The 14,675-nt window shown below is 36.9% G+C and overlaps 3 protein-coding genes across 3 annotated transcripts; all 3 read right to left on the bottom strand.

Annotated features, from left to right (window-relative positions):
* Window positions 1-234: 234 nt before the first annotated feature.
* Window positions 235-1,659, bottom strand: LOC146670359 (protein hairy-like). Its single transcript, XM_085408007.1, has 2 exons — window positions 1,524-1,659; window positions 235-1,408 (listed from the first exon to the last, which is right to left on the bottom strand). The coding sequence occupies exons 1-2, from the start codon at window positions 1,617-1,619 to the stop codon at window positions 1,082-1,084; spliced, it is 423 nt and encodes a 140-aa protein (XP_085264133.1). The 5' UTR covers window positions 1,620-1,659; the 3' UTR covers window positions 235-1,081.
* Window positions 1,660-4,909: 3,250 nt separating this feature from the next.
* On the bottom strand, window positions 4,910-6,215 carry LOC146670358 (transcription factor HES-5-like). Its single transcript, XM_085407227.1, has 2 exons — window positions 6,057-6,215; window positions 4,910-5,941 (listed from the first exon to the last, which is right to left on the bottom strand). The coding sequence occupies exons 1-2, from the start codon at window positions 6,117-6,119 to the stop codon at window positions 5,615-5,617; spliced, it is 390 nt and encodes a 129-aa protein (XP_085263353.1). The 5' UTR covers window positions 6,120-6,215; the 3' UTR covers window positions 4,910-5,614.
* Window positions 6,216-9,128: 2,913 nt separating this feature from the next.
* Window positions 9,129-10,647, bottom strand: LOC146670357 (transcription factor HES-4-like). Its single transcript, XM_085408006.1, has 2 exons — window positions 10,499-10,647; window positions 9,129-10,387 (listed from the first exon to the last, which is right to left on the bottom strand). The coding sequence occupies exons 1-2, from the start codon at window positions 10,628-10,630 to the stop codon at window positions 10,064-10,066; spliced, it is 456 nt and encodes a 151-aa protein (XP_085264132.1). The 5' UTR covers window positions 10,631-10,647; the 3' UTR covers window positions 9,129-10,063.
* Between the last annotated feature and the right edge of the window lie 4,028 nt (window positions 10,648-14,675).

Raw genomic sequence — 14,675 nt, 5'->3', positions numbered from 1 at the left:
TCCCCAGTTGTTATTCGGTTCAATATGACCTAAACTAAATTAAATAACACTCTTCATCACAGAATTTTGTGCTTTATTTTCCTGTGAACATGTCTTTTTGAGAAACAATTATAATGAGTGCTGGACCTTCTAGGTATTTATAAAAAGTGGAGACTTAAAATGAAGGAAAATGAAGAATGCATATCTTTCAGCAGATAGGTCAGTTATGCCATAAAATAATATTAGAGCACAGTGTTTTCATCGTACAGTGTTTGTTTATTTAGCATGAATGAAAGCTTAAACAGGAGGTGATGATCCATCACAACAACAACTCATAGTTTCTACAAGAGACACTGTACTCATAAAGAGTAGAGGGAAAGCTGTCTTTATGAAAGACAGTGGATTTGCAGTATTTAGGAAGCCACAGCAATGTTTTCCTCAAACAAAGCAAAAAATTTACAAAAATTGACCTTAAAACAGGTCAGGTAAAACCATTAAAATAAACTGCATTGTCTCTTCAAATCTGAGAATGACTTTTCTGCAAAACATTTAATTTGATCTTAAAACAGATCCCTTTTCATTAATCACTTACATTAAAGTAAACTTGATGAAAAAAAAAGTTTTATCCACAAAGGATACAAATAAAAACTCTCACTGATGATAAAAAGCTATAAATAACCCAATTACACAACTCAACCCACAATGGGTTCTAGTGAGTCCAGTTCAGGTAAAGTTCATTATTACTTTCTGGTCAGAAAGAGGACATTTTAATTTTAGATTAAAAAATCAATAATGGTAAAAAGTATTACTATAACATAATCAGTACAAGAAGTACCTCTCAGATATAATAATGATTGCAGATTCAATCAGTTTTCATTCATGCAATATGCATCTTATGATGTTTTTCTTTCCTAACATGCAGGATACTGTCAATGTCATTTCCTTAGGAAACGTCATCTTGCACATACACAAGAACACACAAAGTAAAGCCTTCTGTACATACAGAAGAAAAAGTCCACAGAATTTTAAACAATTCAGTCCAGTCATGTCTGACCGATATGGTCTGTTTAGCTTGTCTGGTATGGAGTCCAGTGTGAGTGGTCTACCACGGCCTCCAGAGGTCGCTGTTGTCTTTTCTCTCCAGAGAGCATTGGGTGATGCTGGTCTGGTCTTTCGAGCTCAGAATAGAGAAGTCCGCCTCTTTCAGCTTGTCATCAGAGGCAGTCTGCAGCTTGTTGGAGTGTGTTAGCAGGTTTCTCTGCTGCTGTAGCTGTGTCAGAAAGCAAACGGTCATCTCCAGGATGTCTGCCTTCTCCAGGTTGGAGTCTGGCTGCTGTTTGAGGAACTCTGGAACCAGGAGAGACTTGAGCTGCTCAATGCAGGTGTTGATTCGCTCTCTGCGTAACTTCTCCACCAGAGGCTTTCTGAGCTGCAGAAAAAAGAACAAAGTCATTAATAAACTTGTTCAGGAGTTTTGTTTTTGTTAGCAACAAAATATATTTTCTACAATTTGACAGTTTACATGAACGAAACCTTCAGTTTACCTTGTGGTTCAGAGTCAGATCCCGAGAACTGGTCATGGCTGGATCGCTATGCTGTAGAGGTCTCTGTAGAGAGAATCTGATCCCTTCTGATTTCATCCCTCCTATTTATACTCCATCATCTCCATATGAATGTGTGAGTCTTGGTCTTGTTGAGGTTTCCCACAGTCTGAGCCAAACAGAGAGCTGTTTGAGACAATAAGGCATGTGAGGCAGCGACATTCTGTCATTACCACCGGGAGTATAATAGTTAGCTCCCAGGGGAGCAGGTGGAGGAGATAAAGAGAGTGCAAGAGGGCGCTTTGTGAATCTGTGAAAGGGAGCAGATCTGATATCTCAGCACACCCTTAACATCCTATCAAATACGTGCAAGTTTACTTGATCTAATTAATGAATTATAGCTCTAACTGATAGGTAGATGACATTAGCTCTTTGCTTGTTTACCAAAAAAACTGAAGAGTGAATTGTGTATTGAATGTATTGTTATATTTAATTTGTAATTTATCAAGATATTTCATTTGATACTTTATTTAAACTTTTATCAAACCTTTTTTCAATAAAAAAAATCCAATTTTTCCTGTAATAACATGGTTGAGTGCAAGAGCCTGTGATTTTCTCACTGAAATTACTCAACACGATTATCATGCTGCTGACCACATGCAGTCATCCTTTGACACGTGCCGTATATCCAGTGTGAGTAGCAAGTTGATCTCAGTTTCCCACACTGACTCCCCGCGCTGTGTTCAATTAACCACAAAGGGACTACTGTGACAGATGCTGCCCGTGTGTTGTTATACAAAGAAAGAATTACATCACCAACCATCTGGAGGGAAAAGTTCCCATTGGTTGGCTCTGACAGACAGTTTCAATTTAAAACTGCTGTTAAAAAGTTTATCAAAACTAAACTCAGAATGTTTAAACCTGTCACATTTTAAGTTTTCTAACACTATAATACATTTTGAACTTTGGTGATAATCACTCACTCACTACTGAGTATCAAAGTAATCAACATTTTAACTGTGAGAGTGGGAGGTTTCCTGAAGTGTGCCAAATCCCTCAGGAGAATTAGCCGGCTGCTGGTCGGCTGATCGTTATTCACTCTCAGCTCTGTTCTCCAGAGTTTTCCCACACTTTGGTAAAAAAAAATTGACATGTGCCAGTATGTAAGTCAACATATTTTTTTATTGCAAAGGTGTGTGAAATCTTCTGAAAAATCTTGCCAGTTTATTTTTTAAAAAAAAAACTGGTTGTTCAAACCTTTTTGAGAAAAATTAAAATTCAATAATCTTACAACAAAAAACAAAAAAACAAAACAGATTTCTGATAATTAGTTTTAAATAAGAGTTGCATGTCTGCTACTTAAGCTAAACTGGTACACACGGCATATAGCATCCTCTGATGTTTGCTTTACTTTATTGTTATAGCAAAACCTTTTCACTGAATCCCCAACCTGCAAAACACAGGTTTCAGGTGGTGGATGCTTAAAAAATATAAAATAAGAAGAGAGATTAAAAAATTACTGTGACCTGTAGTTCCTGTAGACTTCCTGTTATTCAAAAAACTTTAGCTTTTTCTGAATGACTCTTTTTCAAGGTTTGTACAATGATTTTCCACATCACCTCTTTGATTCTAGTCCACAGCTGAATCGTTCTCAAACACCTTGTGTTTAAATAGTGCTTCTAGTTTAAGAAGATCATATAACAGTTTTCTGATGGAAATGGTACTGCTGCTTTTTTCAAAGGAAGCGTAGCCATCATGATGATTTAAAACATCTTTCCGCTTGTGGAGTCTCGCTCCCTTTTATCCTCTGTCCCTTCAGGGCAAAGGTCTGGATCTATTGTTCCACTGGGGCTCTGTAAATGAGTTTCTTCTGCTTTCCAACACTTAGTCCTTTCAGTGCTGTCACTTGAGAAACAATAGAAGTGTGCCTTATTGAGCACCACATAAGCTAAAATATACATCATCTTTTAAGATTTAAATGATTAACTTTGAAACAATTATTAAAACATGTGAATCTGATGATTTTACCAGAAAAGTTAAAACACTGCATATTTGATCTTTAAGTTTAAAGATTTGACTTCCAACTGAACAAATTGAAATAACATCGATGGCCCTTCTCATTACAAATGTTGGCTTTTCACTGAATGTGCATTTTTTGGATAAACAATTATAATAAGGTTCTAAAGGTTTGAAGTATTTGTCTACAACAAATGGAGACAAAGATAGAGACACATGACAGAAAATGAAGAACATACAGTGCTCAACAAATTTATTGAACCGCCTGTTATAAAACAATAAAACAGACATCTTAGAAATCTGTCAAAAACTTGTTAGAAACTAGAAATTACATTATAAATATGAGCCGGCGCACTGGGTGCCTCTGAGAAGTCAGAAGTTAATTGAGCATTACAATCAATCACTAAAACTTTTTTTTTCTGTTCTGGAATCCAAGTAAGTAATTGTAATTTAGTATCATAAGCAAAAATAATAATGTGCTTTACTTTTTTTTTTTTACTTTTTTTTGTAAAAAACAAAACAAAAAATGTATTGATAACAATTATATTTTAGCATTAAAAATATAATTTTAAATAATGAGTTTGAGCATACTGGTGGATTAACAATAACACAATTACCAATTCTGTTCATTTATAGCAGCTGTTCCACCAAACGTAAACCTTGGGTGCCCCAAAAAGACGTTACATGGACTTCTTCATTCTGAAAACGCTACGTCCAGATAAACAGAATCGGCTTTTTGGGATTTCATTAGCTTGATGATTGAGCATGCGTCAATGCACTTATACTGGGTGGTGTTCTAATAAATTTGTTAGTCACTGTCTGACTAGCATCAATGTAAAAAGATAACAGATCAACTGCATAAAAATTATATGCAAGCACAATGTTTTACACTGGCAGTGTTTATTTATTCAACAAGGACGAAAGCTCAAACAGGTGGTGATGATACATCACAACAACAACTTGTAGATTTCTACAAGACACACTGTACTCAGAAAGAGTAGAGGAAAAGCTGTCTTTATGAAAGACAATGAATTTACAATATTCAAAAACCCAGTACTCAGTGACATTTGATTTCTTTTTCCACTTTCACTAAACAGCAAATGACCTTAAAATACATTGTTATTAACTGCTAAATTCAATTTTTTCTCACAAAGTAAATATTACTTTGTCTTCTCAAACCTGACATTAACAAAAACAGTAATGTTTTCAGTAAAACAATAAACATATTGATCTTAAAACAGATCAGTTTTAGTAATGACATACATTGAGATACACGTCATCTAAATGTCCGCATAGAACAATTAAGATATTAAACTGATCAATAATGATCATGAAGTACCAATATCACTGTCAAGTTTTTACCGACTAAGAAAATTGTGATATTAAGAAAACCTTTTAGAAAGAAGCTGTAAACACTTAGATCTTATAACAAATTCAACCTTGAATTTAGATTAATGTTAAACTGATCAGAAACAGTCAAGAGGTACAAACATCACAATTACACGACTTGCCCACATTGAGTCGTATAGTTAGAAAATCTTCATGAAAGAAATACTAAACATTTGGATCTTATAACAGATCAATTTTGTGTGATTAATATCTACAATCACAATAAATCCTTAAAATGGACACTTAAAATTTAGATCCAAAAAATCGAAAACCAATAAAAGGTAACGTCAATGTCAATTGAAGAAAATCAATAATAGTAAAAAGCATTACTATAACATCATCAGTACATGAAGTACAGAAAGAAACAATTAAAATTGCTGATGCAATCAGATTCAATTAATGCAATATGCATGACATGAAATTTTCTTTCTCAACATGAAAGATATTGCTACTACACTTTCCTTAGGAAATATCATCTGACACACACACACACACACACACACACACACACACACACACACACACACACACACACACACACACACACACACACACACAAGAACACACAAAGTAAAACCTTCTGTACATACAGAAGAAAAAGTCCACAGAATTTTAAACAATTCAGTCCAGTCATGTCTGACCGATATGGTCTGTTTAGCTTGTCTGCTATGGAGTCCAGTGTGAGTGGTCTACCACGGCCTCCAGAGGACGCTGTTGTGTTTTCTCTCCAGAGAGCATTGGGTGATACTGGTCTGAACTGTGGAGCTCAGAAGACAAAGGTCAACTTCCCTCAGCTTTTCATCAGAGGCAGTCTGCAGCTTGTTGGAGTGGGTCACCAGGTTTTTCTGCTGCTGTAGCTGCGTCAGTAAGCAAACGGTCATCTCCAGGATGTCTGCTTTCTCCAGGTTGGAGTCTGGCTGCTGTTTGAGGAACTCTGGACCCAGGAGAGACTTGAGCTGCTCAATGCAGGTGTTGATTCGCTCTCTGCGTAACTTCTCCACCAGAGGCTTTCTGAGCTGCAGAAAAAAGAACAGAGTCATAAATAACCTTGTTTGTTTGTTTTTTGTTAGAAAAAGAAAAGAAAGACTATCAACTTAATAATAATTTAAATCCAGGCAGTGTTCAATTTACCTTGTGGGTCAGAGTCAAATGATCCGTTGAAGTGGTCATTGGTGCAGCAATTGTATGTGCCATGGTTGGATCTCTGTGTTGCAGAAGTCTCTGTAGCAAGAAGATCTCTGCTGGCTTCCTGGCTCCTACTTATAGTCCCACATTTCCATATCAATGTGTGGGTCTTACTCTGGTTGAGGTTTCCCACAGTCTGAACCAATCAGAGAGCTCTGTGAGACAATAAGGCATGTGGAGCAGCAACATGCTCCTGTATGCCTGGGGGATAATGGTTAGGTCTCAGGGGAACAGCTGGAGGACTGGGGGGAGACTGAGACATGCCCACAGATCTCTGTATGAAGCTGGGAAAGTGGTGACCCTGTAGAAGATCTGCTGCCAGATGCTGAGATCAATGATTCTGACTGAGCACCCAGTGCACGTGTGCGGGAATAACAAAGCTGTAATGTATGAATTTCAAGTAAGCAAAAAAAGTGATAGACTAGGTGAATTTCTCTGCATTTTCTGCTTCTGTTGATTTTAATGGAAAATTTTGTAATTTGTATTTCCTATCATAGAGCTTAAACATCTTTTTTTTTTTAATTTATTCAAAAAAATACATTTTGAAAACTCCATAAGATTTTTGAATGCTGTATCTAATTTAATTTGAATTACTCAATATAATACATTAAAATACTCAAAACAAACTCAATCCAGATGCTCCTGTGTCTTGTGACACGTGCCTTGTAACCACTGTGAGTAGCAGGTCGATCTCAGTTTCCCACACTTACCCCCGTGCTGTGGCCATTGAGCCACAAGGGGATTTTTGTCACAGATGCTGGTTGTGTGTTGTTATAGAGACAGTGAATTACATCACAAACCATCTGGTGGGAATGGATCCCATTGGTTGGCTGGGATAATAACATTTGAAAAGATTATATCAAAATAATTTCTACTTTTTTAATCTTTGACACATTTTGATCCTCGGTTCGTATCTGTGACTGATAACTGACTGAGAGCTGGATTGAAATTTTGGGATTGTGATGGTGGGAGCCTTCCTGGGTGACACAATTTTCATGAAGTGTGTCAAATCCCTTTGGAGAATTCACAGGCTGCTGGTGGAGTGATTGCCACTGAACTCTAGTCTCATGGGTTTTCCCACACTTCTATCATTTGCCTAAATAAGCATGCCCCAATTTACAAGTTAATTTTCATCTTGAAGATTATTTACCCATAGTTCAGTTTGTGAAAGTTGAAATTATTATCACTCCAACAAACTGGAAAGGGACTTAGAATGCTTTACATCAGAAATGGGGAGGCCAGATACTGCAGCATACGAAGAAGCATACAGAGGTTCAAGATCTGTAATAAGTGAATTCAACTACAGTAGGTTAACCTCAGCTAATAATGGGTAATGTTTGAGTATTTCTTCATCCTCTGGCCTTTTGCTGAGATGCTAAATCTTTTGTAAACCTTATGCTGTATATGTTAAGACTGCAGGGCAGCTCACTGGTGTGGTGGTCAGCACTGATACTTGATATTAACAAGGTCAGTGGTTTGAATCCAACATGAGACCTTTATGTACAGAATTTGTATGTAGTCCCCTCTATTAGGATGTTATGAATGGATGCCATCACTACCCCTATTAATTTAACTTTTCTGTATCCTCTAGCTTTATTTTCTCCTGTGCAGACTGAGACAACATCAGTGTTTTGCAATAAATTTCCAGCTAGCTATCTAATTAGACAGCTGTTTTCTAGAAATCCCCAGTGACTTTCATTGTTTTTTAAAGTGGTGATTTGTGAGTTTTAAATATTAGCTTGTGTTTTCTCTCAGAAAAGTGGGGTACTAATAAAATCGACTATGTTAACCGGATAACTTGCAGAACCTAAGAATTAGTGATATCCATCCAATGTAAAGCTGTATCTATAGCATGTTTCTAGAAACAGTATGTCTTGTTGAGCAAGATTCCCTTCTGTCAGGGGCATGGAGGCAAGCTGTTACATGTTCATCTGGTTTCTCTGTTTCATATTATCTTGGAAAATATATTCCTGAGAAAGAAACGACTTTGATTTGAGCGCCAACAAGACATAAACATGACAAGAGAGAGAAAGACTGTCTACAGACTTGGCAAAGGGTCAAGTGAATGAATGAGAAGAAATGCTGAAGTAAACTTCAGGCTTCTTGCAGTTCATTTTGAATAACCTTTATATGCCTACTTAAAGAGTTTGCATGGGCACTTTTAATTAAAGACCTCTAGTTTGTTCAGTTTAACTTGGATCCACAAATACTTATGAAACCATCTGTGACAGGGAGCTTCTTCATTTGGGCTTGAACTTACAATAGGCGTTATGACGAATAGATTTTTAGACCCCAAAAAATTAACAACGATTGAATGTGTGACACGTTGAGCAGTTTGCACTGTCAATAACAAAATTATTCTTTCATTCGTGTCTTTAATTTAAATCCACACAAGACACTTTCGAAGATCTCTTGTTAAAATAGAGATTAACAATAAGAAATGACAATTAAAAAAAATGGTGTTACTGTTTTATGTAAGGAATGGACAAAATCATGGCCAAAAAGACAACAACACAACGATTAGAAATAGGGAGTCAGGCTCCCTTTTATCCCCTGTCACTTCAGGGCAAAGGTCTGGATCTATTGTTCCTCTGAGGCTCTGTGAGTGAGTTTCTTCTGGTTTCCCACAGTCCGTCCTTTCAGTGCTTTCACTACAGGAACAATAGAAGTGTGTCTTAGTCTGCATGTCATTAGAGTTCATTTGTGACGGTTTCATGGAAGTGAGAGCTACAACAGAAACACTTAATTTTATCAAAGTAGCAGTGTCTAAAAAGTGTCTTTTATTTTTGTTTTAAAAACCCAAATATCCAGAAAGTTCCCCTCATTAAAAAAAGAATTGAACCTTGTTTTTCTTTTGTATGCTCTAACCTAAATAGTTTTTAGACTGCAGCATTTTTAATTGGATATGTAAATTAAACAAAGATCTGTGATAAACACCCCTTAAATTGACCTAAATTGGAAGTGAATGGAGTACATCTTTGCCATTACTTATGAAAACCACAACAAACAACATGGAAATACAGTTTTCACTTGGCAGTGTTTGTTTATTTAACAAGAGCCACATAAAACATAAATGCTTTAAACAGGAAGTGATGACACATCACAACGACAACTTGTAGATTTCTACAAGGCACACTGTGCTCAGAGAGAGTGAAGGGACACCGTCTTTGTGAAAGACAAAATATTTACAGCATTTAAGAACACATTAATCAATATGAAAACTATTAATATCGACCTTCAAACAGATCACATTTACGTTCCCAAAGGAAAAAAAGAAACACCTATCACAAAAAAGCTGACAGTGTGAAACATAAAATATTAATCTTAAAACAGATTGGTTTTCAGTAATCACAAAGTGATCAGTGTTTGTCAAAAGGTACAAATAATATACTGTTTAATCCTCAGTGAAGTGGGGGTTAAAATGGTCATATCAAGCCTTTTATAATTAAAAGGATAAACAACTGGATCTTAGAACAGATCTGTTTTGATATTAAATGGGGGTCAAGTTTAATTTTACAATCAGCCCAGAAAAAGGACATTTCAATCTTAGATCACAAGGGTCAAAAACCAACAAACAAAATACTACATTTGGTTCATGCAACATGCATGACATGAGGTTTTCTTTCTTAATGTGCAAGATGTCATTTCCTCAGGAAATGTCATCTTGCACAGAAAAAAAACAGACAAAAACTATAGTACTATATATACAACTATGTTACCATAACACGTACATTAGGCATTGATAATAATCGCTGATGCAATCAGATTTCATTCATGCTACATGCATGACAAGATATTTTCTTCCTTAACACGAAAGGCTCTATTGCTGTCATTTCCTCAGGAAATGTCGTCTTGCACACACAGAAGAACACAGAAAGTTCAAATAATTCAGTCCTGTCACGTTTGACCAATATGGTCTCTTTTTTCTTGGTATTAACTCCAGTTTGTCGTGTCTACCATGGCCTCCAGAGAGCGCTGTTGATCGGACATTTGTTTTTTTTTGTGATCATGTTCTGGACTGTGGAGCTCAGAGGAGAGAAGTCAGCCTCTTTCAGCTTCTTATCAGAGGCAGTCTGCAGCTTGTTGCAGTGCGTCAGCAGGTTTCTCTGCTGCTGTAGCTGTGTCAGGAAGCAAACGGTCATCTCCAGGATGTCTGCTTTCTCCAGTTTGGAGTCTGGCTGCTGTTTGAGGAACTCTGGACCCAGGAGAGACTTGAGCTGCTCAATGCAGGTGTTGATTCGCTCTCTGCGTAACTTCTCCACCAGAGGCTTTCTGAGCTGCAAAGAAGAATAATGCAATTAATAAATTTGTTCAGGAGTTTTGTGTTAGCAAGAAAATATAATTGATACAATTTTATAGAAAACAAATTTCATTAATTTTTGATTTACCTTGTGAGTCAGAGTCAGATGCTCCTCAGAACTGTTAATTGCTGCAGGGATTTTAGGTGCCATGCCTGGATCTCTGTGCTGTGGAGATCTCTGTAGAGAGAATCTGATCTCTACTGGTTTCATCCCTCCCATTTATACTCCAGCATCTCCATATGAATGTGTGGGTCTTAGTCTGGTTGAGGTTTCCCACAGTCTGAGCCAATCAGAGTGCTCTGCGAGACAATAAGCCATGTGGAGCCAGCAGCATGCTGCCGTTAATGCCTGGGGGATAATAGTGAGGTCTCAGGGGAACAGGTGGAAGACTGTGGGTAAACGAAGGGAGTGTAACAGATCTCTGTGTGATTATGGGAAAGTGGTGACCCTGTAGGGAAAGGAGATCTGCTGCCTGATACTGGGATCAATGGTTTTGACCGAGCACACGCTGATTATCCCATCACATGTCAGGGAAAAACATTCATGTTTTAATGTAAAAATTATGGGTAAAAATAAAATAATGGGATTAATGGTTTATTTCGCATGTGTTGTTTATAATGAGATTAATATTAAGGGAAACTGTAAACATCAATTTGATTTTAACTGATAATTTCATTTATACTATTGTATAAAGAGTTACAAATTTTGTTTTATATATATATTTTACAAATGCAAGAATATATTTTGGTGTTGTACCAATTAATTAAATCATAATGTCTCTAGAAAATAATCATGTAGCCGACCAGATGCAGTCATGTCTTTTGACACGTGCCATATAGTGAGCATGAGTAGCAATTTAATTTCAGTTTCCCACACCCGTGTTATTGTCAATGAACCACAAAAGAACTTCTGTTGCAGATGCTGTGGGTTGTTATAGAAACGTGAGGTTACATCACCAACCACCTGGAGGGAAAGAATCCCATTGGCTGCCTTGGACAGATGTTACAATTAAAATTTATAATAAAAAAAACATTCTTAAAGTAATCAAATTAGGGTACCACAATTTGGAAAGTATTATTTTCAGTTTGCAATCAGCTACACATTTTATACCTCTAATGCTAATCATGATTACTGATTACTGACCATCAACTACATCAAAATCTCACCTCTTAGGGTCCTGGGGGTGGGGGATGGTGGTGGCAGTTTCATGAAGTGTGTCCAGTGCTTCTGGTGGATAATTCACAACTGGTGGGGTGAATGTGTCCTACTCTTTTCTCCAGAGTATTCACTTAACCATAAATAAATTAATAATAATAATAATAAAAAATAACTCTTGTGCCCTGTTGCAGGTTGAAAATTCTCCCATAGAATCATCTTTAAAAATATTTACCTATGTAAAAATAAAACTGAATGTCATGCCCTGTCATAATTGACATAAATAACTTAAGCAAAAATATTAACAGTATTGGATGGCCTTCAACTTTTTGTCACTCAGAGTTTACATGAACAACAAGAAGGTCAGATTTTGCAGCAGCTGAAAAAAAATATGTACAGCTGCAGCCTGTGGGTGGAATTAGATTATTTAGAAACTGAAGTTGTTTCCCCTTAACTTAAACCTCACATAGTCTTAAATGTAACAGGATACAGCTTCATCTTGTAATGCTTAACCTCACTTCAACTTTACTCTAACCCGCTGTGCTTACTATGAGCTCATGAACCTTTGTAGTTAAAACAAATTTAACAACAACGGGTCCACTACAGCTGTGCCATTAAAAAAATGTTGTAACTGAATTTTTAAATTACTGTAATGTATTGCTAAATTATTTTAGTTAGTTTGACCCCCAAAATAAAGATCTATCTCAAACTCTGCAAATGAAACAGTTTACTGAACAAAATAGTGGTGTGATATATAAAAAACTAGAGTAACAGTTTTAATCAAAGGCTTGATGTTAAACTGATTGTTGTAAAATAACAGACGTTTTAAGCTCTGTTCTTTCAGGGCAAAGGTCTGTATCTGATGGTCCAGAAGGGCTCTGCAGACAAGTTTATTCTGGTTGTTGACTATTCGCTGCTTTTATCATTGACCGCCAGAGGGCGCTGTTGTTTGAACATTAGTTTTTGGTGATGCTGGTGGAGCTCAGAGGAGAAAGTCAGCCTCTGTCAGGTTCTTGTCAGAGCACCAGAGCAGCTGGTTCAGCAGTGGGTCAGCAGGCTTCTCTGCTATCAGCTCTGCTATTTGCTCTGCTGTAGCTTTGTCAGGAAGCAAACAGTCATCTCCAGGATTTCTGCTTTCTCCAGTTTGGAGTCTGGCTGCTGTTTGAGGAGCTCTGGATCCAGGATAAACTTCAGCTGCTCAACGCAGGACTTAATTCTGTCTTTGCACAACTTCTCCACAAGAGGCTTTCCCAGCTGCAGAAAGTAGAAAATACATTTTTTAAAAATTCAAGAATTTTGTTTTAGTAAAAATGTATCTAATTTATTACAAGTTTTTGACAATTGCGTCAATTTGTGATTTACCTAATGAGTTGGGATCACTTTCTCCTGATAAGCGATCATTGCAGTAAGGATGTAGGTGGATCTCTGTGCTGTAAAGGTCTCAGTGGACAGAACCTGATATCCCTCCCATTTATACTTCACCATCTCTATATGAATGTTTGGGTCTTTCCCTGCTTGAGTTTTCCCAGTCTGAGCCAATCGTGCTCCTGTTATTGCCCAGGAAACAGTGGCTAGAGATCAGGGGAACAGGTGATGGACTCTGGGAGAGAAGTACTCTCAGAACTCAAATTGAATCTCAGAAAATAGAAACCCTGTAAAGAAAACTAATATGACTCCTCATCCCAGCTTAATGATCTATTAACGATCTAATTAATGAACCACATATAAAGTAAAACTTACTTCGATTTTTTGGTCTCAATTTGTTTGATAATTTCTAAACCCAAACCTTTAATGCATCTTTTTTTAAATAAATAGTCAACTGAACATCATTCAGTTTTAATGAAATGCTTAATTTTTATGCAGGATAACAAGTTATGTTTACTAACATGTTGACAGTTTATCAGATTGGTATTGTGGGCTGTTTTAGTTTTCTGATTGGTTTGCTGTAGTTTATTGCTTTACTCAAGTACTCAAGGCAATAATTGTGCTGTTGCTCTTGTGTCAGTGACATGTGCCTTTTAGTCAATGAGAGTAACACGTTGATCTGGGTTTCCCACACTCACTCCCTGTGCTGTTGTCAGTGAGCCACAAAGAGACTTTAGTGGCAGATGCTGCCTGTGTGTTGCAGTAGAAAGAAAGCATTGCATCACCAACCATCTGGAGGAAAGGATCCCATTGGCTGGCTCTGAGTGGTAGTAAAATTTGAAATTGTGGTGAAAATCTGCCATAATCAGAGTAGTTTCACATCATATTTTCAGGTTGCAATCACTGTGATGGGGTGTTCATGGGGATTGCTGAAGTGTGCCAAATCCCTTTGCAGTAATAAAAAGCTGCTGGTGCTTTTGCCACAGTCCTCCAAAATTAGCAGGTGCCTGCCTACAAATAGACTTTCATTAATGGACTGCACACGTGCAGGTGCTACACAGTGGATGGGCTTCTCAGCAAATAATTGCCCATTAAGCCTTGAATGCATTTCTTGAACCCCATGATATACATCTATAACACATTTTGAGTTTGATCAAGCATTGTTTATTTAACCTATTGTTTGTAATGATAAAGGAATTGTTTCCTTTTGGAAAGCCAGATATCATAAGCAATATACTGTAACTTGGACTTCAGCTGTTATTCTCTTAGTTAGAAAAAGAAAAAGTATGATGGCCCGTGCGATTTTGTAATTTGAGGAGGGTTTAGACTCCTGATTCCTTGTTAATCTGTCAGGGCAAAGGTCTGGATCTATTGTCCCACAGCAGCTATGTGAGTGAGTTTTGCCTGGTTTCCCACACAATTCCCTTTCACTGCTTTCACTGGAAGAACAATAGAAGTGTGCCTCATTATACAACACATTAGATACATTGTCTGACGTCAAAGGGATGTGTTTAAAGTTACATTTTAAAAAAAATGAAAACATGCACGAATGCACAAAAACATGAATTGGTTTGATGGCTTAATGTTGTTCAATTAAATACAGTGACACAAAACGAATAATTCAGCTTCATTAAATGAGTTTCGATTATATTGCTCCAGACTTTGATAATTTAGTTAAATAAAACATGTGTAGTTTGATTGTCTGTTAAATTTCTTGAAAACTGATAGCCTGGTTTAAAGATGA

This window comes from Rhamphochromis longiceps, linkage group LG5, assembly GCF_057381845.1.
Source record: "Rhamphochromis longiceps isolate RC_006_pf linkage group LG5, R_longiceps_female_GT1.1, whole genome shotgun sequence".
Classification (NCBI taxonomy): Eukaryota; Metazoa; Chordata; class Actinopteri; order Cichliformes; family Cichlidae; genus Rhamphochromis; species Rhamphochromis longiceps.
Note: the sequence above shows the minus strand (reverse complement) of the source record. Positions and strands in the feature narration are given on the sequence as shown.